Source organism: Dicentrarchus labrax, unplaced genomic scaffold (assembly GCF_905237075.1).
Source record: "Dicentrarchus labrax unplaced genomic scaffold, dlabrax2021, whole genome shotgun sequence".
In the NCBI taxonomy this organism is placed as follows: domain Eukaryota; kingdom Metazoa; phylum Chordata; class Actinopteri; family Moronidae; genus Dicentrarchus; species Dicentrarchus labrax.
The window spans coordinates 9674258-9698185 of NW_026136709.1; the positions used below are offsets into that span (position 1 = coordinate 9674258).

At 38.2% G+C, this 23928-nt stretch overlaps 1 protein-coding gene across 1 annotated transcript in view; it reads right to left on the minus strand.

Moving 5' to 3' along the window:
- ofcc1 (orofacial cleft 1 candidate 1) overlaps window positions 1–6977 on the minus strand; it is an 83543-nt gene extending 76566 nt beyond the window's left edge. Inside the window, exons 1-2 of the mRNA XM_051410848.1 lie at window positions 6901–6977; window positions 4488–4564 (exon numbers count right to left, since the gene is read on the minus strand). Of these exons, the coding sequence (XP_051266808.1) occupies window positions 4488–4505 (18 nt within the window). The 5' untranslated portion in view covers window positions 4506–4564; window positions 6901–6977. The remainder of the gene's footprint in view (window positions 1–4487; window positions 4565–6900) is intronic.
- Window positions 6978–23928: the final 16951 nt, after the last annotated feature.

Consider the following 23928-nt stretch of genomic DNA (forward strand, 5'->3'; position numbering starts at 1 on the left):
AATTTAATCATAAATAGATAAGAAAAGTTGACATGAATGTGTAATGAAGGTCACATTAAAATACTTCCTCCTTGTTTCTAAAATGAATGGGCATCAACACTCTCTCCTGGAAAATTATGCTTTTTTTACACAGGCTGCATGAGAGTACACAGACTTGGTGTGCAAATGAGAAAGGAAATCCAGGCACACTCCTCATTAATTCCATTGACATGAACTCAAACTAAAAAAATATTGAATGGAGAGAGAAAAATAGTCTTTAAATAACTAGGTGCCAGGTCCCTTGTATTTTGTAAAGCTTGGAGAATTTTCAGTATAGTAATTTCAATCAATCTATCTATCTATCTATCTATCTATCTATCTATCTATCTATCTATCTATCTATCTATCTATCTATCTATCTAAACATGTGCTCAGTGAACAGTATTTTGACTATAGTGTTGTAGGTGGTCTACATGGCATGGCATGGCATGGAAAGAAAAGGGAGGAATGTATGAAAGCAAGTATGGGTTCCTTTGAAATCAAGAGTATGTGGAACAAACTCTGCAGTCCCACATTTCTCTCATTTCTGCGGACGAGCGGAACAATAAGAAAGCTGAGGTAAAAGGCATAAGTAGTTGTTTTTGTTATGGATATGTTTACATAAGAATGCGCCATATAAAAGAGCTCTGTTGCTCAAAGCGTATGGAGCTTTTTAAGCATCATTTTATGCAGATTTCAATGATGAACTATGCTCATGCCCATGAACAGCATGTATTTGTATACAATATTTAATTTCAAAGGCAAAATCAAGGGGCACAATGAGTGGGGGGCTTATTTCAACTCTAAATGACAGAGCAATTAAAATAGAGAAGGACTACTTCCAGACCAATCTGGTAAGAGGAGTTTTTGTAAATCTGTTTTTACATTCAACAAGCCCTACAGCAAGACATTCATTTATACCACTGAGATTAATGCTTATCTAATTGTAACTTATTTAAAAACCATTTTCTTTTCGACTGGGTACCAATCAGTTTTTCTGAGTTTCACATACTGTGGAGTATGAGACTGGCAGATTTGGCATTAGTGGCGGTTGCCTCCCTGTGTTTCTTGTATTTTCTTATTTCCATTTCATCAAACACTTCACACACCTTTCTGCAAGACAAATATTGTTTGGGTGCATATGCAAATTGAGAAACTCCCTGAAACAATTAGGGGAAAATTAATCAGGTAATTTTGCTAATAAAAAAATGGCACACAATCACCATTTGCTTTGTATTACACCAGGCCAGTTTAACAATATTGTGTTGTAAAGTAAAGCAACCATTTAAATAAGCCACATGACATTAGCATTCATTATATGGTATTAAAATTTTGATCGTTATTGGAACCTCACAGCCAATTCTGAAAAGCTTAATGAATAAATTGAAAATAACTGTAAAGGGTCTACAGTAAATTCTGTTTTTACTTGATGCTGTAAGATCAGAGATTGTTGTTCAGTCATCTACTCAAACATACAGTTATTTTTGGACTTGACTATTTTCTTGCTAAAGTAATTAATCATCATATTAAAATAATGAAGGAGGATAACGCTCTTTATTTCGCAAATTATTGTTTTTGCCCTAAGGGCTAAAGGCACTTTGGAGAGATGAGCAAAAATCAAAGTCACATTAAGTTTTATCTTAGGCTATACAAATGTATTTTGTTTATCACCCTAATTACTGTACAGAATAATCTAGAATATCATCATAGATACTGCAATGTATCACCAGTCATAAAATTTAAGATTACTTGAGATTTTTCTATTTTTTTATAGTCCTTTATTAATTTCTTTGTGTAATTTGAATTTCAGTACTAGCTCACAGTTTGCTTCTGGTTTAATTTTTCTCACTATGCAAAGTAAATTAGCTCCATGTCCTGCAAATGTCAATAAGTCAACTGATTACTCTAAATGTATTCTTGCCTTGAGTTCAGTTACAGTGGGGGAAAAAAAAACCCAGTAAACATACAAGGGAAAGTACACAGAAGGAGTACAGTACATACACCCCAGGCCTAAAGCTTTGGGTCATTGTCACTAAAAATCTAATCCACACAGCGCCATGTGAGCCTTTCTGTCTAGAGAGCTAAGAAAAATGCCTGGTTCTCATCTCGCTCCCTAGACCCCACTGACATTGACAGCATGCTCCTTGTAATACAAGGACTGTTGTTTAATGTGCCATAACCGGATGGAACATGCAGATGTTGCATTTCTAAAATGATAAACAATTCAATCCTGAGGAAAACAAAGTATCATAGAGGTTTGTGACATAAATGGGATTTTTAGATGTAGGAATTGCAATGCTACTTCCATAAGAAGAGTGACAGCAGCCACGTAAACTGTCCCAGTGCAGGCTTAAATTGATTATTATTTGCCTTGTCACATTGCAAATAAATGTGTTAAATTTATGCCACTACACTAAAATTGCATGACAAGAGCTTGGGTATATCACAACATACAGTATATATGCAGTAGCACAACGCAATAGCCCCTGAGTTCATCTGAAGGCGTACATTCCCCCTTTAACCGTCACACTTTCCACATTTCACTCTGCAGCACACAAATTGCTTACATTGCAGTCAGTATAAGAAAAAAAATAATTTAGAACTGGTGACAAAAAAACATCCATGACTTTTTTTTCTTTCTTTCTTTCTTTAAATGTGATTGTTGTCAAAAGGAATTGAGCACAACAATGCCTTGTTCAGTTCTTGTTGCATTCAAAGGCATAGCTAGAAGGGCTTGGGGAAGACCGCTTGCTGCTAGGGGCTGGTGGGCACAGACCAGCTAGAAAGTGAATTTTGCATACTGTACGGATCATCGCCCAGTTCAGCCCAGTCACATTGAATCTGCCATCAACCAATTGTGCTTCATGAAACCGTCAACCCTCATTTACGTCTGCCTGTTTTCTTCCCCACGCAGCTGTAAACAAGGCCCCAGCTTTGAGCTGTCTTCCTCTGTCCCTGTGTGCGTTGCTTGCCAGGGGAGCATAGACAGCAAAACCTCACAGAGCTACTTAAAGCTACCATTTCCAGACAAGCACCCTGTGCGCTAAGGCATAGGAGTCAAGGACGACAAGAGTGTCTCTGGAAATGACAAGAGTTTTAAGAGCTTTACATAGAGATCCATGTACATGTTTTGTCTCTTCCTTGAGTTTTAATTTGTGCTTAAAAATCCATAATATTAGTTTTGTGCTTTCAGGCTATTCTGATATTTGACTCCTTAGTGTGGTAATGATAGGAATTTGAATGTGAAAGAATGTGAAAGTGAATAAAATCATCTTGTCTTTATATATATATATGTATATGTATATATATGTATGCATGTGTGTGTGTGTGTGTGTGTGTGTGTGTGTGTGTGTGTGTGTGTGTGTGTGTGTGTGTGTGTGTGTGTGTGTGTGTGTGTGTGTGTGTGTGTGTGTGTGTGTTAGTGTTTGAATATATGTCATAATGGGTTGTAACAAAATGATAAAAGATATAGTAAAGATAGACTGAAAGCCTTGCTAAAGTTTATTTTGTTTTCATGTTTATAAAGTCTCTTTTTATCTATCCACATAATACAAATGGCCATATCAATAAAATGTCATAAGTATAATGAAAACATCTACAAAGCATTTTTATTTAAATCACTAAAGATAAGGTTAGCATTTTGTTTCAAAGGCACACAAAGCCAATTCTACCCTTAAAATGTGAAACCATCTTAATTTATAGAGCAGCCTTATATGTGCACGGTAATTGTGACCCACCAAACAGTTTCTTATTAAACAACAACCGCGTCAGTTGGTGTAGACAGAAAACATAATTAGTATTCAAGCTTAATTAATCTACGCTGGCCCCCTTTAAGTGAATTAGTCAATTATTTATGCATGTGTGCTCCTTTGATGCTAACAGATTATGTATGTTACTGGAAAAACCTTGAAAAATGACTTTGAAAACTTTCCACCATAAAATGTCACTACAAGCTTTTGCACTGGCTTAGAAATGTCAGTGAAGACCATGAATAGTGAATTAATATTTTAAAGAATAAATCTTCCCAGACTAAACTGCCAAACTTCTTCATATTCTGATTATTGCCAAATCACCATGCCAGATATTTCAGTGCCAGTCTGGGAAACATTGTCATTCATTGTCCGAAATCCAGAGCAAAAGACTAAATATATGAGTCAAATATGTACTTCTTGTGTGCCCTAATCCGTGGAATGGAAATCTAACACAGGTCGGATCAAGGTCTTTCCTAGGATCATGGGAACTCCTTGGGATTTTCAAGAGCCTTTTTGTTTTTACCCTTGAGAACCAGGCACTGGCCTCTGGACCCCTCAATCCCCTACTGAGAACCCAGAGGCAGTGCAGAGGAATGCTAAATGTCAATGGTCAGACTGCACCAGCACCTTCAGAGCGAGAGAGATGGAGGTACAAGGCCTGACCTCCTTGTGTTCAGCTATGCTGCTATGAAGGGCCAGAAGTGAAACTGTACTCACGCTGCTAAAGGTGTCCATCTCCACAAACCGCAAAAGATCCTCACTGGCTGACCCTGATATCTGCACTATGGCGAGGCCTGCAAAACAGATTGTGTAAAAAATATGGTGAGAAATGTGTCAAGACAAATAAGATGAATTTAAAGTTGTACAGCTCCCAAGAATCTGAGCTAAAAGTGAGGGGAACCTGTTATTGACTTAAAATCAAAACTTTCAATTTACCTTATAATTCAAAGTTTGCTGTTGCTATTAGAGCTTTTTTAATGGCTTACTGTGTAGCACAAAATCCTCCACTCCATACAGGGGTTACACTATCTCCTGCTTGTGTGTTTAAAACTGTTATCCCTGCAATGCATCTCAGAGAATAAAGGACAATAAACACCATATATTAACACAGATAACAAATTATTTGCCCTGATTATTCAAATAGTTTATTCATTTACATCTGATACAATATCATTTGGTATTTTTATCGTCTTTTCCTATGGTAATTCACATGGCTTGCACAAGTTTCTGCTGAAATAGCAAAACAAACCCCAGGCAAAATGTGAAAGATTATCCCATACCATGCGAGCTAGGACGAAATGCTATACTTTTTCACACTGAACACTGCTCCACTGGGTGTGATTGAAAAACATGTAAAGCTATTGAATCTGTGGTTTGTATATGTGAGGGAAAATGAGTGTTGTAACAAGTGGGCCAGTGTTTTTGTAATTGTTTCAAATTACACTCTGCGTAATAACTCAGTGAAAGCAGAGCCAGTGTGCGGTCCATACACATTAACTAGGCAAAGACCACAGGATATCCATGCACCTTATCACAGCCCACAAAAAAACTTGATTGTGTAAACAACTGTGGAGACTAAAACTCTTTAGCTGTATTTCCAGCTGTGTCTATTTGTGTCGAATGACGCTTATCACCAGCTACACAAAAGAAGGATAATACTTTTAGATAAAGAGGTGCTTTGCAGCATTTCCTTTACATGTGTATTTTATTGAATTAAAGACACCCTAACATTCCTGTTTTTAATTTGCCTAACTGTCTCTATGTGTTACTAATAGAGCTGCGTGTGTGAATGTTTTATACAGGCTGTAAAACTGTGATGCTGTGAGAAAAATAAGTACATTAGTTGCTAAAACTGCACGCCTCCTGCCAAAACTGGCTTCTTAACCAATGACATCGCCAACACCATTGTTAACCACGTAAATGACTGACTCGCTTTTCTGCTTGAGGTTCAGGCTTTCTGTCAAAGGTCGTATGAATATATCACAGTACGAGCAACAAAGCCCTAAAATTGAGTATAATTCACATGCTGTACTATCAAACCAAAGAGATCCATGTGTGAGTTCACTGCTGTGTTGAATTATCTCATGCGCTTACTGAACAGTACACTTATGATAATATGCACTTCCAACACCTCATACAGCAAAATGATCTATACAGGGTTTCTGTGCAAATATTTTAGTTTTTGACAACCACAGCATTGTTTCCTAGTTTAATCACAGCAACATGGCAGTACGACAAAACTGCTGCCAACTGATTGCTGTATCTCAACTTTTAAAGATACCTCTCCATGATGTTTTCTAGACTTTGTTTCTGCACAAACTAGTGTTTTATGGCTTTCAAAATTATGCAAAAATAAATCGCACAATAGTCACACAGAAAACAAGTAGGCACATTGTTTCTCCTGAATGACATGATGCTATATTTGACCTGCAATCCTTTTTTCCATATCCCTCTTCTGCCCTGAGAATGACCATCTAATCTGTCATCTAGTCAGCTGAGCTCAATCAACCCTTAATCCAGAATGACAGTGGGGTCTGTGTTGCAAAAGACAAGGCACTTCCCCTTTTCTATGGCATAGTGCAACCTGAAATCTTCGCTTGACATTCTTTTTCCTTACCACGAACATGGATAAGGGATGTAATCCAATAGCCACAGAGGGACAGGGCACCACGCACCAAAGAAAATTTTATTTGCTTGTGGACAGAGGCCTTTTCTTAGTGTCTGACAAGAGCCAGTCTCCCTAAAGACATAGCGTCGACACAGCTGACAATAAGGGTAAAAAAAGGGCAGACTTGTTCTTCTTAGCTTGGCAATACAGACTTTTTGCATGCATATTTACTCCAAATGCACTCTTTGCACTTTAAAGAGCTCTTACAAAGGCATATATCAGCAGTGAAGTGCACAACAGGGGACTATATTTAAGTGAATTCATGCAAGTCTATTGTATTTTAAGTCTGGGAATAGTCAAAGTGCTATTCCTCAGTAAAGTTTCAATCAGGTATTGCCTTTCTAAGTACACGTTTCACCAAAGTATGTCATTTGATCCTACTGGATTATAAACAAAGTCTATTGCAAATAACTAGGACATTATATTAGTAACTATATTGTTTAGGATTAAGAGATATGTTACCTTGCAAGGCCCGAATTCTGCCTCTTCATGCCCAGCTGCACCTCAGTTGTCAAGGTGATGATGACGTGGTCCCCAACAACACAAGCATGTAGACATAGTCTCAGGTAACCTCCTCATGTTCACTTTCACTCACTGAGAGAAAAAGTACAGGAGAAAGTGAATTTAATTACACACCTCCCAAATGTATAAAATAAATTTGATCTCAGGTTTCTACTTGACTGTCTGTTAGATATACTGTATAAATGGAGTGAAGCAAAATGAAAAATAGTGCTTGTATAATAAAAGTAGGAACTGTGTGTTATTTAAATTCTGGGAAGGAGAGATATATGACTAAGTTTAATGCATGCCATTACCAAAACTGTAACCGTTGAGTTGTGCCAAGATAAAGTTTCATCTGTGTAACAGCCTCATCTACCAGATGGCACCACTGTTTGTGTTTTAAACGATGTTTCATTATTAATGGGGAGTGTGGCATGGCGCTCCTTCAAAGAGATGTTCACTTATTGTTTCAGCAGAACCAGAGATATCGCAGGCTGCTTTATCACCTTTTAGTGCCGGTTACAATGAACTCCCCCAAACTGAAGGTAAAGTACTCACAGTGCTTTGTAAACATCCATTATGTATTTGACAATTCACACAAAAGTTCCCCCATGCATTATTTAGAGGGAACTGCTGCAGACAAACGTATTTCTCAGCCAAAGACAACCCAGCAAGCTTTACAGCTGCTGTGAAGAATAGGTACAAAACGCCCGGCGGATTGGCCCGTTCACGTTTGGCATAAGGCATATTAACACTAATGTCCCCCTTAGAATAGATCATGAACTCCTAATGCTTCCCTTAGAACAAACAGTCAGACTGTGCTGTATTTATGACTGCAAAGCCATCAGGCCATTGGTGGCCTTTTCAACTGAGGATGAGAGATTGCTCATATGTGATAGCAATGAATAGTCTTGAATTTGTTTTGTAAATATGGAGTCAGTGTTTTGTTTTATATAAAGTTTATGATTGGTGCTGTGAACACTTGTTCAAGTGACCCATATTACAACCCCGCCTTGCTCTCTTCCTCCTTATCCCATAATGATGAAAACAATCAGAAGTTAACAAGGCACAATAATACATCATTAATGCACATTTTAATCAATAGAGTGCATGCATAGAGGATCTTTACAGCACCCATATTACAAACCACTAGGATCTTTTTTGCTCATTAAGCTGGTTAAATGTGATCTAAATAAGATGCCCACCGATTTGGACCTCCCATTACCTGGCTAAGCTGTCGTTGATCGTTTTTGCGATTAAATATAGACCTAAATCTCCATCTTATCCAATTAATTCTCTGTGCAGGCATGAGAGTGGCTAATGATGTTATCTTTCCTAATTAACCTGTATAGGGATTCAACTCCAGGACAGGGGATTGTTCATCCTTCATCCAAGTGTTCATTATTATCATTACAATCATTATCATAAAGGGGCTAACTTATGATGTTGGCCATTCCATCACCATTAATCTAGATTGAGTCCTCTTTTTTTGGGGGGGGGGATCCTTTGGGGTCATTTTTAATTATCACTAAAAGGATGGGAATTGTTGCAAAGCCGAATAAGTTCAGTTGTGGTCACAGCAATCACTGGAATCCCATAAGACCACATTACATGAATGTGATTTGACTACTTATGACTGAAGGGACATTTCTGATTTTGCTGTGTTTATGGTCCTGGACGCTGTGAAACTTTCCTCATAGTTTTCTGTCAGCTTTCCCATTGAATGTCGGCTTCAACCTATTAACACTGCAGACTTGGTGCAGATCAATAGCCCTCATTGGGCCATGTGTCATTAGTTAATCGGATATTGATGAGGGTATTGACACGCACCTAATTAATCTCAGGCCCAGTGCCGGCTTTCATATGTTTCCTTAATTATGCACTTAATCTTAGTCCTTATACAATCAGCAGGCTGCTGCTTCCTGTTTGACAGTGAGTAAAAGTTAGCTGTCAAGTCTCACTCTTGTATTATAAGTTTTTTTCCTTTTTTTCTCTTGCTTTGCTTTTTTTTTTAAACTGTTACATACTGCTGCAAACATGCACATTAAGCATGTTAAGTTTTAACTTTGGCACATGCACTTTTGGCTTTACAGTTACAACAAATATTATTTTTAAAAACATTTTCATTCAGTGATATTTTGGCAGATAACGGGTGCATATGGTGTAATTAGAAGATTCTGCACACCGGCACCGATACAGACAAATAAACATTTCAAATAAATACATGTGTACATGTAATTTATTGTTCCATTGTTGTTTTTATTATTATTTATTATACTATTAGTAGTATTATTTTTAGTCTTATTATAGATGTGAATGTTTACATGTAAGTAGAAACTCTAATGTCCATGTTTGGCCAAAAAGTCTCTATCTATCTTTCCTGCCACCCACTTTTGCTGTAAAGTGTATATGTATATATACAGTATGTGTAGGTATGTATGTAACCTTGTGTCCATGCATATGCTGTTGGATGTGAGCTCATATCTATGTGCTTTGTGGAGCTTCGTGTGTGTGTGTTGACGCATACAGGCTGATCAATAGAGCTGCGCATTAGCGTGCTGGTGTACAGATGAGAGAGCACCTGAAGGTGACCCTGACTACTGGCATCACCACAGGGCTCCAATAAGCTGCTACTCAACTGCTGCTCTGCAAACCACAAATCTCCAACTTTTAGCCTGCTGCTGTTGGTTTGATTATTGTTTATAGATACAGCCGAGAATTAAAGTATGGCCCGCAGGCAGCATAATTATTTACAGCTGAAAACTCATATCATTACCAGCATGCTCCTAATTGCCAGAAGTAATATCAATGTTAGTTGATTAAGTGTATTTTTTTCATCTTCACTCCCCATAATGTGCAGAGATTGTTTTCCCTCAGCATATGGGGTGACGGTTTATCTCAATACAGCTGTTCATCTGGCTTGATTTATTTTTTCTTTTTTTTTTCACTGTTCATTCCAAAATACAATATTGCAGTATCTTCAGAGGGTAGCGATCGATTGCTCCACTTTTTGTAGTTTGCTCACAAGGTCAAAGAAAACACAGGAGATTCATCCTTCATTGCTCGAAAATAATTTATCTCTGTAAAGATTTTCCCTAAATAGATACACATGTGACTTACCGAGGCAATAGCAGACTTTTTGACTCAAGGTGATGTCAGAGCTGAAGAGAAAGACCAGTGTGCTGTAAAGCTACCTTTAATTTACAATCAAATGATTAATTAAAACAAATGTTTATTTGGCCTGGACCTCCCTCCCTCTGCTATGAACATGTCAAAATATTTCATCCTGTATTTAAGGCAGCAAGAAAGATGAGGCTATTAATAACACCGCCTGTGAAGGGGAAAATACATAAACCTTGAAGGCTACTTTATTATTCACATGTAGATTACTCAAACATTAATGTGGCGCTGCAGCACTAGAAACCTATTTCTTGGACCTGAGCATAGAAATCTCAGACTTCATACTGTGAGTATATTTTAAATTTTAAAATTCAATTCCAGAAGGGCAAAGTTCAAATAGTTTTTACAGTTAAAAATCATCAATTTCATATATATTCTCTGTCAGAACACCTGCGTAACATACTTTTCAAGACAACATAGTGTTTTGCTATTTATACATCAATAAAAAATTCTGTTCACACATGCAACAAAGGGATACACCGTGTATGTATGTATGTCAGTTAAGGGTGCTTCGATTGATCGGTCACCGACTGTAATCGGCCGATATTCGCTCTAATTAGTTTGATCGTCGATCTCTATGAATGCCAATCAAAAGAGCCGATCAGCTCTTATGATTTTTATTCCACTGTAAGGTTATTTAGTCTTTTACACATATAGATTCACTTTGGCAGGTCACCTGGTATGTTAACAGACTCCTTTTTTTTTCAGAGAGAGCGAGTAGTTATCTGGTGGATGTGCAACGTCATTTATGAGCCTGATTGGCCAGTGATCAGTGATCGGCAGAGCACCCTTGATTTTAATATGGTACACTGAAACATTAGTGTGGTTCTGTCAGAAAACAACTGCATCTACTTGTCAAGCATTGTTGTTTCTACATTCTGGTTTCAAATCTGGAGTCAGTGTGTCATTAAGTTAGACTTTATGGTTCCCAATTTCTAAAGTTATTTCTATACTTGCTCTGCTTCCTCTTTGACCACAGAGTTCATGCAGCTTCGTAAGAGTGGGAGTGAGTGACATTTTGAAAAAAAAAGGCTTGCATGTGAAGCCTCATCTTTGCTTCAGTCAAACTTGCTGTGGAATGATACAGCAAGTAAAATGCAGGGGAGAAGTCAAATTTTCCATCATTTCCTTTGAATGCATCATATCTTGTAAGGAAAAAAAAAACTGACGTGGCCCCAAAAGATTGTGTCTATAAGGCAGTTACAAATCACAGGAATCCATCTCATGCTTGCAGAGTTAAAATTGTGCAGAGGAGTGGAATCATTGTTAAAAGGGCAATGCAAATAGTGATTAAAAGTGGGCCTAGGGTCCTCATTAGGGCATGATCTCAGAGAAATTGAGAGCAAGATGGGAGTGTTTGAGAAACATCTTGCTGACCAACAAGGGGCATCTTGCATACTACTGACTCCTCTATGACAAAGATTTATTATGCGCCATGTGAATCTCCCCCTTTGATGAGCACGCTGACTGCGAGTTAATGCATAAAACGCTTGAGGAAATCAGACAATTGTCAGAATGAAACTTGCTATAAATACATTTTCTTTCTTTCTTTCTTTGTCATTCACTCTGAGATGAAGTGATGTCATTGCACAGTGAAGGTCTTGTGATCCCTTTTAAAGATCAAGACGCCACAGGCAGTGGTGTATCAGTGGCTCAAAGGGTTGGTATGTATAGGATATTCTATGCAATACAGAGATGCTAAGATACAAGAATGGACAGATGACTTTGAGTTTATCTATTGCAGGAACCACATTTTGATGACTCATATTATACATGAAAGAAACATTTTCAACTGCGTGAGACTGATGCTTTGTTGATCTCATCAATTGATTTTTATTCATGTAATTCTTAAATTCATAAATAGCTATTAGGGACTTCTAAAAATCATTGAATCAAAGCTTTGTTTAATACATATTTCTACAGTGTATACCACCATATAGTGCACTGTGCTGATTAATGATTATTAGTCTATTGTAAAACTGTACTAGCCTTCAACAATAGCATGACATCTGTGAAATAGCTATTTGGCTGCATTTTTTTATCCATGAGAAACAAAGCCACAAGAAAACACAATCAATCATTACATGCGGCTTCCAGCTCCGCAGCTCTGAAACATATTTGGGAGACTTCTGGATTATTTTACTTATCTTTAACTTGAGTTTATGTACACTTTATGGTTGACTAAAGTACCACAGCTACCCCTCACTCCTTTAAGGGGAAGGCTCAGTCAGGCTGTGGGTGTGCTAACCGGAGGTGGTGGAAGTATCAGATCCTTTACTTAAACAAAAATACTAATATCCCACTCTGAAAATTCAAGTACAGTGGAGGTACAACAAAAGTCTTTCCCCCCCTGTAGAAAAAAAATTGAAAAAACAATATTTTTTATTTTCTATTTGTATATTAACTCTAGCTCTTTAATAAAGCATTTGTATATTAACTCTAGCTCTTTAATAAAGCAAAAGTATATGTAATCGATTACTCGATTAATCAATGGAATAATGGGTTGAATACTCCATTACTAAACTATTATAACTGCAGCCCCAGTTATATCTGGAACTGTTAAACATGACAAATGTGAACCACTAAGCTTCAAACATGCTTGTCCAGGGTAAGAGAAATTTCTCAAACTTGGATTTAATATATAAAGACCAGTAATTACATACTACTTGAATTGGGAAATCTTTACATTCTTTTGTGAAGATTAAGGGTTTATATGCTTTCAAATCTGCACCTGCTGTTTCTCTACTTTAAACAAAGAAGTTTACAACTGAAAGTGTTTTGCCAGCCAACTTAATTGAATTAGTTTGCTGCTCTGTTCATCTTCTTTGACTTGACAATGAACCCTATGATTCATGCCTGTCATTTGCTGAAAAGCATGGTGATTATAGGCGCCCCTAACTACTTAACAGTTTGAATTCCCAAGAGGTGGTGTAATGACACTATAAGATTGTTTCCGTATTAGTGGCAGTAGTAATTTCTGAAACCTGACAGTCTTTGGAGAGGCTTGTGCATTCTTGCAGGTCAGAGTTCTGTAAATTCAATCTGTTTTTGTGACCAGTGAGCAGATATATTTGATGATGGATGGTCAATAACTTGATCTGCCAAGTAAACTTTGCCATTCATCACCACAGAGTTGTGAAGTAAGAAAAAGTGTTTTCCCCATTTCAGATGTTTCCTTCAATGATATCCTTTATGTTATTAACATTAAAATTGTCTTTCAGATATGGCCATCAGTTTGAATTATTTTAGCAAATTCAAAACTTTCGTCATTTGCTCTTCAGAACTAAAAAGGGTGCCAAAGTTACTAAACAGTTTGAAGCTCTGTGATTGGAAGTTTCTTACCAAAATGCATTTTACGTTTCTCTATACCCAGGTTTGTACTTTCTCCAAATGATGTCTAACGCAATTCGATTTTGTTTAACCGGAAGAGTTTAATCCAACAGCTGTAAAAGTGTTCCAACTGTTAGTCACATAATGTCGTCTATTGGAAAAACAAATGGGAGACTTTTACTTCCAGAACAAGGCAGGTGTAGCGTGGGTGTCACAGTCCAACCTGTCAAATTACACTAACTTGCTAATGCTGTAATGTTATCCGTTACAATCTAGCTTTTGATACGTGTCAATACATCTTGCCCTCACATTTCCTGTCACTCTCCACTCTCATTTTCTGACTGCAAAACATTTCAGACTGCCAAAGGCAAAAAATATGCCTTGACATTTATTTATGTCATTTATTGAGGAGCAGCTACTAAGAACAAGTTTTTTTTTTTTTTCACTTTCCGGTAAAAACTGTTATTCATTGCAGCAGGTGTGCATCATCGGTGTGAGCGGTAACTACTATATTCTACTGTGGATTTGTGAACAATGATTTAGTTTCAGCTCATGTAGAACAATGGAGAAACTCCTTCAAGGAAACTGTGCTTACTCTCAAAAATGATAAACATATAGAGAAGCTTTATAAGCTTGTTTACGGCTCAAAAATTCTCATTTACTGATGATTCATAAGCAGGTCTGATTGAAGTAACATACCAGGAAACAGTTTGTCCAGGTTGGACTCCTGCTGTAACAGCAGCTGATTGCCTGAAATTAGATCAATCCTGAACTCCCAGGTCACTAGCTAACCCACACATCTGTCTAAATATCTAGGAGAATGTTTGAAATGTAAATGCCGTCAATGACCAACTCCACTCAGCTTGTCTTCAATGGACACGCAACGTTGACCCTTAGGGCAGTAGCAAGCTCATTGGACTATTCATAGACTGTGTGTCCTCTGCCTCCTGCCTTTTAAGTTTTTAAAGGGTATAATGTTCACTCTGTGAGTTTAACCTAGATCTCTTTTGAACTTTTAATGATCTATTTCCTACAGTTAATGATTCAACACTAAGTTTACTACTGTGTGTGCACTGACATATTAACACACAGGCAAAGCAAGGACACATTTAGATGTAGATGTTAACTGAGGTAACACTGTACTTCTCACTGTTTGCCTCCTTCTTTAACCCACTGCGTAATCAAGGCTATATTTCACAGATTACATTCATGTAATCCTTTTATTTCATTTTCAAATAAACATTTATGTCAGCAGAGCTACAACCACCACTGTATGCATCAGTGAGAACAGTAGCAGCTACTGTCTGTACCATGGTAGGTTTGTCCCGATGCTAATTCCTACAAATTCTGTAATTGTTGTAATTGTTGTCCTCGAAGAGACTGGTGCCTAAATTACAACACCTGAAACAACAGGTGTATTGTAACTTTTTGTAGTCTTAAAAGCGTGAAAAACACGAGCTGTAGGCAAAAAAAAAATATTGCCTTTAGCATTAGCTAGTTAGTGAAACAGTGGAAACAAAAGACTTTACTCACCAAGGTTCAATGAGATCAAACTAGTGACTGTAATGTAGGTTACATACTAAACTGAAATCTGATAAAAGATTGATGTAAATGTGGTTCAAGATGCCCTGTACCGGGATGAAGGACTGCTATGCTAAATTTGCCTGCTTTGTAACCTGCTGCAGTACATTTGGTTAATAACAATATAGTAATTCTAGTGAAAATATGAACTTTTTGTCCCCATATTTTCCTGTTTGTATCCCTTCTTGTTTTAGACAAAACAATCACACAACAGCAAGGCTCATACCTGTGAAGTGTTCTCTACCCTGGGATTTTAAAAGTTCAGGAAATAAAATGTGTTTTAGTAGGGAAGGTCACCATTAGACCAACTTTATTTACACTCTTAACTCTTTCGTTCACTTCAGGGAAAAAAAGAGAGCGATCATGCGTTGTCATTGACTGAGAGTGAAAGTACACAACACAAGAATACTAAGTAGTAAGTAAATCCTTCTGGGATATAGACTATGTTCAACAATATGATTGTGTAGTATTTATTTTGTGCCCTTTTTGTTCTTTGCCCTTTTAGCACAACTTTTGAAGATTCATACACAAAACTCATGCTTGTGGGATTTTTAAGAATGCGGTTCTTAAATCCAGTTAATCCACAGACTTTGTTGGTGTACGCTCTGTTTGCTGTGAGATGAACAGCATTAACATTTACTGTGTGGAAGTTGTTTAACCAGAGATGAAAAGTACATAAAAGGCAGAAGTCAATGTTAATGCAGTTGATGCATGATGTCAGTGTAGATCAAGCTTCCTAATTCTTTAATTGCTCGCATTTTAGTCGACATTTCATTTCGTCCCTCAGAGATCAGGCTCCCTTTTGTGTTAGGGACTGACATAATATGGTTGGTTGGGTTGTACATTAAATTGCCCTCTAAACAATGTCTTTGTTGATATAGGGTGAATCCTGCATGTTGCATCAGATTCTGTCATTTCTGACAGAAAACACTCAACAAGAGGAGCATTTTAAAGGCAGGTTATATAACTGCTTTGTCAATTGAACTTAGTTAGTACTTATGATTCCAGAAAACATAGACAAGAACAATTGTTTTGTAATTAATGAGCCCTGATTACCTGAAATAGTAACATTTTCACACTTTTCTTATGTATACTGCACGCTATGGTTGAGGTTTTAAAGTCTATCATTCTGCTTTTATATATTAAGTTCACATCATCTGCCTTTTCCAAATCTCAATAAACCCACTTAAAATGGAGAGCATGGTGCACCTTTTGCAGCTTTATCATTGTAGTGTAACTTAGGGTATTGACTGATGTTCAATTGAGCACTTTCCCTTCGATGTTTTTTGTCATCTCTATCTCTCTCTCTTTCTCCGCGAGACAAAGATTGCAGCCAAAGAGAATGCAGTCAGAGCTGAAGGCAATCACAGCACCATTCTCACATGAGCGAGTGTTAGATGTGGGCCTGTGTGGGGCAAGTCTAAGAGCTCAATATCTCCAGCACATGAAGTTATAAAGAAGACAGTAGCAAAGCATCCTCTGTTGTATAAAAGTCATACATCGCTCGCAGGCACCAAAACACAAAAGAAGTTGAGCCGTGAACGTATTATGAAACAAGATTGGAGAGTGGCAAATTGGTAATTAGCCTCTACGTTGCAAATGAGCATTACAGTCTTGCTTATGACTTTCCTCTCTGGTCCCCAAAGCCTCTTCTATTAATTTAGCTCTGAGGGGCCATCCATAAACAGGCTGAATAAGCTGTTAGCCTTAAAGACGAGTGCAAATGAAGGGCTGGCTAAATATGCTGAAGGTAACAGAGATAGCGCAACATTCAATACTCAAATTACAGTGAGTAGAAAAGGTAGAAGGTAGGAATAAATTAGTTTTCTCAGGTATTGCTGGAATTATGCACTTTTCTTGTGTAATTTCATAGAAATTGTGCTGCAACAATATAAAAAGAGTTTTAACTATTTAGTTATAATTATTTTGGAACAATGGGCAGGACAACATAAAGTTGCCGGACAAATTAAAAAGTTAAGTCAAGTCAAAAACATGGGCACAGGTTACATGTACTCCTTACATGTCTCTAAATGCTTGAAATTGTAGGATGCAGAATTTGTTTTTTTTATTACATAAAAAAAGAACAACTGGCGCCCTTCTCCCACCTAATTCATTCTTACAGATTCACTGGATGCAATCTAATGAACCAGAAGTAAATCTAGAAAATAAAATATCCAACAGTACAATAAAATTATGTTAATGATGTGTTGAATTATGGTGTACATGACACAGAGACAATAATCTGTAATCTGTTAGTGAGCTTTTCTGCAATATGCTTTGCCTGGCATGGTTTGTCACATATCATGTTCTGTCTCCCGGCTTTAATGGAAATTGCTCTGAACTCTTGAAATTCTGTCTCTCTCTCTCATGAGGTCAGTTTCCTGCTTCAGAATTCATTCAGCCCTCTGGTTGTCTTGCATAAGAACAAGTAGAGCCCATTACTACCAAATGAAAAGGAAGTAAGACAGAAACTTCCAAATTAATTTACAGTAGAACACACCTTACAGGTAACTGACTCGAGTTTGATGTAATTACTCCAGAAACCATAAATGGCTGTAATTGAGAAAAAGCCTACAGCATACAAGGATAACGAATGGCAAGATAATGGAGGCTGTGAAAGTCTTAGCTATTCAGATTGATGTTAGGGAGAGAAATCTCTGGCTTCTTTGAGATGGGCAATTCTCGCATATACACCTCACCAACACTGGTAGCACTGCTGCCCTGTGCTTGCCCTCCCCTAAGCATGGCGCTTATATTCAGATGAGCCAGCCATTAGCTCTAAGTGGTCTTTACCCCCAAATTCTGCCATTTCACAAATTAGCCAATTTCCAACATTAGATGTTAGCCAGTGGCTAGGGTCAAAAGGTCAGCTGTGGTAAATATGAGGTGCAAACCGGCAGTTAAGGGGATTAATAAGGGCTCATTCAAAAGCACTTAAATGGAGAGGGCAGCACGTTTACTGGAAAGAGGGATGGGTGCTGGCTATTCAGTATGAGTGACATTTCAGCTTTTAAAATATTTCTCTGAGCTCTCAGCTATGCACTACTCTGACCTCAACTATGGATGGCACAGGTTTTAAAGCCATCTCTCTCTCTGCTGTGGCCTACATAGTGTCCTAAATGGCCACTGCATGGTTTAATGCAATAGACAAAACAGCATTAAGCTTTTGCTCTGCACCGGAGTGAGCAGAAAGGCTCGTCAGCCCTGCAAAATAGACTGGAAATAGAGAGAGAAAGAAAAAGGGAGAGAGCACTCTCCCATCCCTGCCCTTCCACTCCATCGAGTATGCACCAGGGCAGACGGACATATGGGTGACGCTACATTCTTTAAAGAGAGTGAAGCGAATTCCTGACCCTCCCTTCCCACCCCCATCCCTCTCTCCCGCCCAGTCGCTCACAAATTGCACGTTCGAATGTCAGACCTCCTCTTTATCAAACAAGTCCATTGTCTGCCAATTCGTGGGGAACTGACAAGAAGAGGCTAGCAAGCTGTGGAACCTCTCGTCTGTGAATGACGATGTGCGTGTCTTTAGTTGTGCTTGCTAGCTCTTGTATTAGCAGTCAGCCTTTTTAACATGGCGGCACGTAGTCAGACACACAGCCAAAAAATCAATACAGCTTTGCATGGGCCTGACCCACATACAGTGAGGCCAGTGGCTGCCTAGTCGAAGCTGTTTCATTATTTTGCAAATCTGTGTGTGTGTGTGTGTGTGTGTGTGTGTGTGTGTGTGTGGCGAAATTTGTCAACGCATGCCTGTGTTGCATTTGTGAAGTTATGGGAAAATGTATGCATATACATTTGGGTGTGTACATGTGAGAGGGTGTGTGCTTGTTGATTTGGCATAAGAGCAGTGCAAGTTTGTTTGTGAAAATGCACACACATTCATGTGAGTGTGTGTATGTGTGTGTGTGTGTGTGTGTGTGTGTGTGTGTGTGCGTGTGTGTCTAAATGTTGGGTCCAAGTGGGTGTTGAGTTCACACAAGCCCTTCCTGCTGCCTGACTTCACTGTCACTGATTGCAAGCGACGCAGAGCTAATAAAAGAGCAAAGCTGACTGTCAGCAGCGATTAGGCTGGCTACACAGACACGACAAAGAGAGGGCAGAGCACCGCGACATTAGCTATGGTCATTAAACAACTTGAGTCAAGGAGATTTTCAGACTAACCTGGTTTATTAAAGGGGAGGAGGGCAGCGGTATAGAGCTGTTCGCTATAATTTTGCAACCATATTTGACTCCAAAATAGTAATTGAATGCTTTTGGACAGTGGAGATGAATTTAGTTAAGAATTTCACAAAGACTCCCGGCCTGTCGGGTGGATTTTTCAACGAAGCAGAAATCAAGGTAGAGGAATGGACCTAAAACGGTACAAATGCTTTGTCGCTCCAGCTGTACCCTAACAGGGTACAAGCACAAATGTACCTTTATGTCCTGGTACAAAAATGTACCCATTGGAAGGGTACAGCATTAGTACCTAATAAGGTACAGCTGGAGCGACATGCCATTTTGTTCCTTTATGTGGCAAAAACATACCTCAAAATTCAGAGACAAACATTATTTTTTATTTTTTTTTACCTTTTATTTATTCAGGAAAAGTTCACACAGAGGAAGGCTCCGTTTTGCAGGAACGCCCTGATCACATTCGCACTGTTACACATTCATACCTGGAAGCTGTCCAGTACAACCACAGGGGCAAGTGCTGCTTCTTCACTTTCCCCACCCAGAGTTATCCTGCTGGCTCCGGGAACCAACAACTTTGTAACCTGTCACAAGCTCCCTTCTCTTACCTTTAGGCCACCACTAACCATTCACAATTATTGACCAAAATTTATTTAAAGAAATTAGTTGACATGTTTTTTTTCAGTTCCTTTTAATTTTATTGTTCAGCTAGAACTGATTTGATCATAGCAAGTGAAAGCAGACTGCAGGGGAACTGAATGCCCGCTTTTTTCATCCCTTGCAACTGCATCTCATAGTCTTCAAGGAAAATCGCTCAGTCATGGAAATGGTTTAGTTCTGTGTTCAGGGTGTTAGTAACAGGAAAAGGAAGTGATGCCATTTTTTGTGTGGCCATTTTTGTGTTTCTGTTTAACGACACTATCTTTCTATCTGTCATTTTATATTCATAATAATCATCATTGCTGACTGATGCTCAGGTAGCATTTTCCTTGTGGTTTTTATTTCCACCATCTCACATATACCCTCACCGACACACTTGTACCCTTATTTTTTCCATTTTCTAACACATACATAAACACAAACACATCATTGTTTCATTTTTACTCACTAGCTTGTTCATGCAAATGCAAACATACACAAACACACACACAGCACATTGACTCAGTTCCAAGATTTCTTCCAGTAGCTGGCTGCCTTAGCAGGTACCTGTAGATCTCCTGACAAGCAGGTGGGGATTAGTAAGTCTCCTCTCTGTGCCTTTCAGCAATGTTAGCTCTCTGGCTGGCTGGTTCACTGGCTGACTGGCTGGCAGGAAGGTTACCTCAACATCTCTGCCTTTCCCTACCACCCCCTCCCTTCAACATCATGCATACCAATGATATTATCTCTAGATAAATCAAATATGAATGCAACCCATCTGCTTTTTTAGGATTAAGGGGGTACAAGTTATGTGTGCAAATGTGCTAGTAAGAATGGGAGGGAGGGTGTGTGTGTGTTGGTATTGCAAAGAAGGCTGCTAAGGCAGCAGTCAACCAGTGAAGGAGGGCTTCTGGCACATCAGCACTTAGTGAGACATTTATGAGCAAAACTAGCAGCTACGTTTCATCTTCAGTGGCCTCTAGGATGAAATGGAAGCTTAAATCGGAATCTGTTGATGACAGCGAGGATTATGAGAGAGAGACGAGACATGACGTAGGAGAGAGAGAGAGAGAGAGAGAGAGAGAGAGAGGCAGAGTGAGTAAACAGCAGTGATAGGGGAAGCAACAATAAATATTTTGGTGAGATATACACAACAGATACAGCAACTATACATGAAGTGTCAAACTTGCTTTCTACCAAGAATCTGAATCAGGATCCTCAAACTGTTAGCCTGCCCAGGCCTGTGATGATAACTCCTGTCTTCAAGTCCCACAGTTCATAGCATTCTTTCGCTACTTTAACCATATTATTTATGCCAATGATGCCCATAAATATGTCACAGGCCTGGCTTCTATGCTATGAACCTGATGTATATTGTTCATTTGTTCAATTTTGAAATGACTTTTGTGATCAACATCTTACCTAACACTATCTTCATTCTGCCAGTGTAAAACACAGAGGTAAGACTAAATACAGACCCCTTTCTGCTTCAAAAAGACTTAAGACATACAGCTCAACACCAGAGCGCCTTCAAAACTCTTAAAGTGACAGAATCATTTTATTAGTCATCCACAGAAAAGAGACACAACAAATATTCTGGTCTTTCATGCTTTGTTTGACCCCAAAGGTAAAATAAGAAGAATGAATCGATGGATGGAGAGAGGCAGGGATGGACAGATGGAGGTAATTAAAGGTAAGAAGTGACCTAAAAGCCCAGACAGGAGGCAGTAAAAGCAGCAGTTACAAGTGCACGTGGGGGTTCTTAGGAGAATGTGTAAGTGAGATGTAAACGGATATGTGTTATCATGGTGTGATGACACAAAGTAAACCATGCTTTTCTATAGTATTTTGATATACGATGCACCCTCTCAAATATACATAAAAGTTACTATATTGAAAGACAGAACCAGAATAAAAAAGTGTCAGAGTGACATAATATTAAATGTTTTAGAATTTTTTGCCCCTAAGGCAGGTTAGCCCCAATAAAATAAAAGAATTGCACACTTTTAAAATTTAGATTCTGCCATTCTGTTATTTATAGATTAACATATAAATCTAAAATGTCCTTTTCTCTTTGATTAAAAATTAAGCAACAGCAGAAAAAAGTCCTGCATAAGAGCATTTTGAAATCCTTTTGTTGCATGTACAAAAAGTCCGTGGGGGTCGATTCATTTTTTAGAAACCATGCATTTCAACTTGGGGTTGGATCTTTCTTTTCTTATTCTCTAATTGACATAATTTTCTTATGTGTCACATTCATTGTTTCCATCTATTTATAGATCAATTTTGCCTCCCACAGTGTGTACAAATAAGTAAATGTGTATGCATATGGAAGCATGCAGACACAGGTTATCACACAAACAAAAGCCCATATAAAATGCACATGCCTGAGATGCAAGCACACTCACAAAAATACACTCACAGTCATATAAAAACACACACTCACATGCAGTATGAGTCAGAAGCACAGATGCACACATACACACACAAACCCGAAGCCTGTTTTTCCAGCTTGCGTTAGAAATGACTGCCAAGAAGCAGGGCTATCCCACAAGCCCTGTAGCCAAGAGACCAAGGCTGATAACCAGATTGAAACTTTCTGTGTGTGTATTTGGGTGAAAGAGGAAGAGAGGCAGATTATTTTTTTGTTTGTATGCTATGTGCAGAATGAGAATAAAAGTGAAAATCTCTATCCCATGTGTGTTGGTTGCTCGGGTATATACAGCTTAATGTGCTTTTCATGATACTTCTGATTTTCTATAGTTTGTGTGTTTTGAAGATGGTTGTGCACTAAATGTGTGTATGTGTGCTCAAATGCTGCAACTTTTGTGCTTGTTTTCATATATGTGTGTGCTTTTGGCATTAATCTAATGTAGGCGTGGGTCGTCTGTGCACCCTGAATCCCTCCCACTAACCTGCCTTTGAAAGCCAAGTCTTATTGCTCCCCTTCCCCTCTGCAGGTCACCATCCCTGGGAAGAAGGTTGGCAGTCTGCCCCATACAGTTGGCCTCCCTAGGGTTCTCCTCCAAAAGCACCTCAGGAGGATTTTGCACTTCTCATCTGTAGCAATTATTCTATTACCATCTGTGTCTAAATATTTTTTCTGCTACAAATTGATGGTTGCAGGCATCTGACACTTGTTGCACTATAGCTTTCTGTGCAGGCTTTTATTATGCAGTCTTGCATCAGCTGCTTTAATGAAATTTAGGAAAAATTTATTACAGATGGTGAGGTGGGAAAGTAGTAGTGATCACTCTTTGTTATCTGTTCAAATCTTAAATATGTATTAATTGGGATTAGCGCCTCCTACAAAAAAAAATAAAAAAATAAAAAAATTTGAATGGGCTGGTAGAGGTTGGAATTAAGAATGGTTTTTACATCAGATGACTACATCTCAGAAAGCCAGAGACAACTGTGTTAGACTGCACATTGTGTTCACTGGACACAACAAGAGCCTGCCATTGCTGCTGCATCAAACATACCTTCAGGCAAAAGACAAAGACAGTGAAGGGAAGGAGTTTCTCACTTTTTTTGCTCATTTGTTATTTTTATGTCTCTTGCAAAACATGGACAAAAAAAAGATACAAAATCAGTTAAAGGTTGATTCTGACCTGCAATGGACACATTTAGAGCACATGGTCTCTTTTTTAAACTTTTACCAGCTTCTTCTTCTTACTGGGGTCCACAGAAAAAAAAACTACTTCAACAGAGATTATGTAAATAAAAGTATGTGGAAGTAATACATATGCATATGCACATGCATAATACATGTACTTACATATAAAACAGGTACTAAATAAAAAATAAAACAAGGTACAGTAGTAGTTATATAATCAGCAGCACTAAAATCAAATGTCCATGAAAGAGACAGATGCACACTCTTTTGTCATTATTATTATTGCATACATATTTGTGTGGTGTGTGACAGAGATAATGAGACTGATAGGCAGTGAGTCAAATTGAATATACAATAAAGGAAAGAGAGCATAATTACTATTTTGCTCTTTACTCTGGTTCTTTTATGGACTGTATTCACACTGTTCCAGTCCAGTAGCTGCCTTTATCAATGCACAAATCTATCTG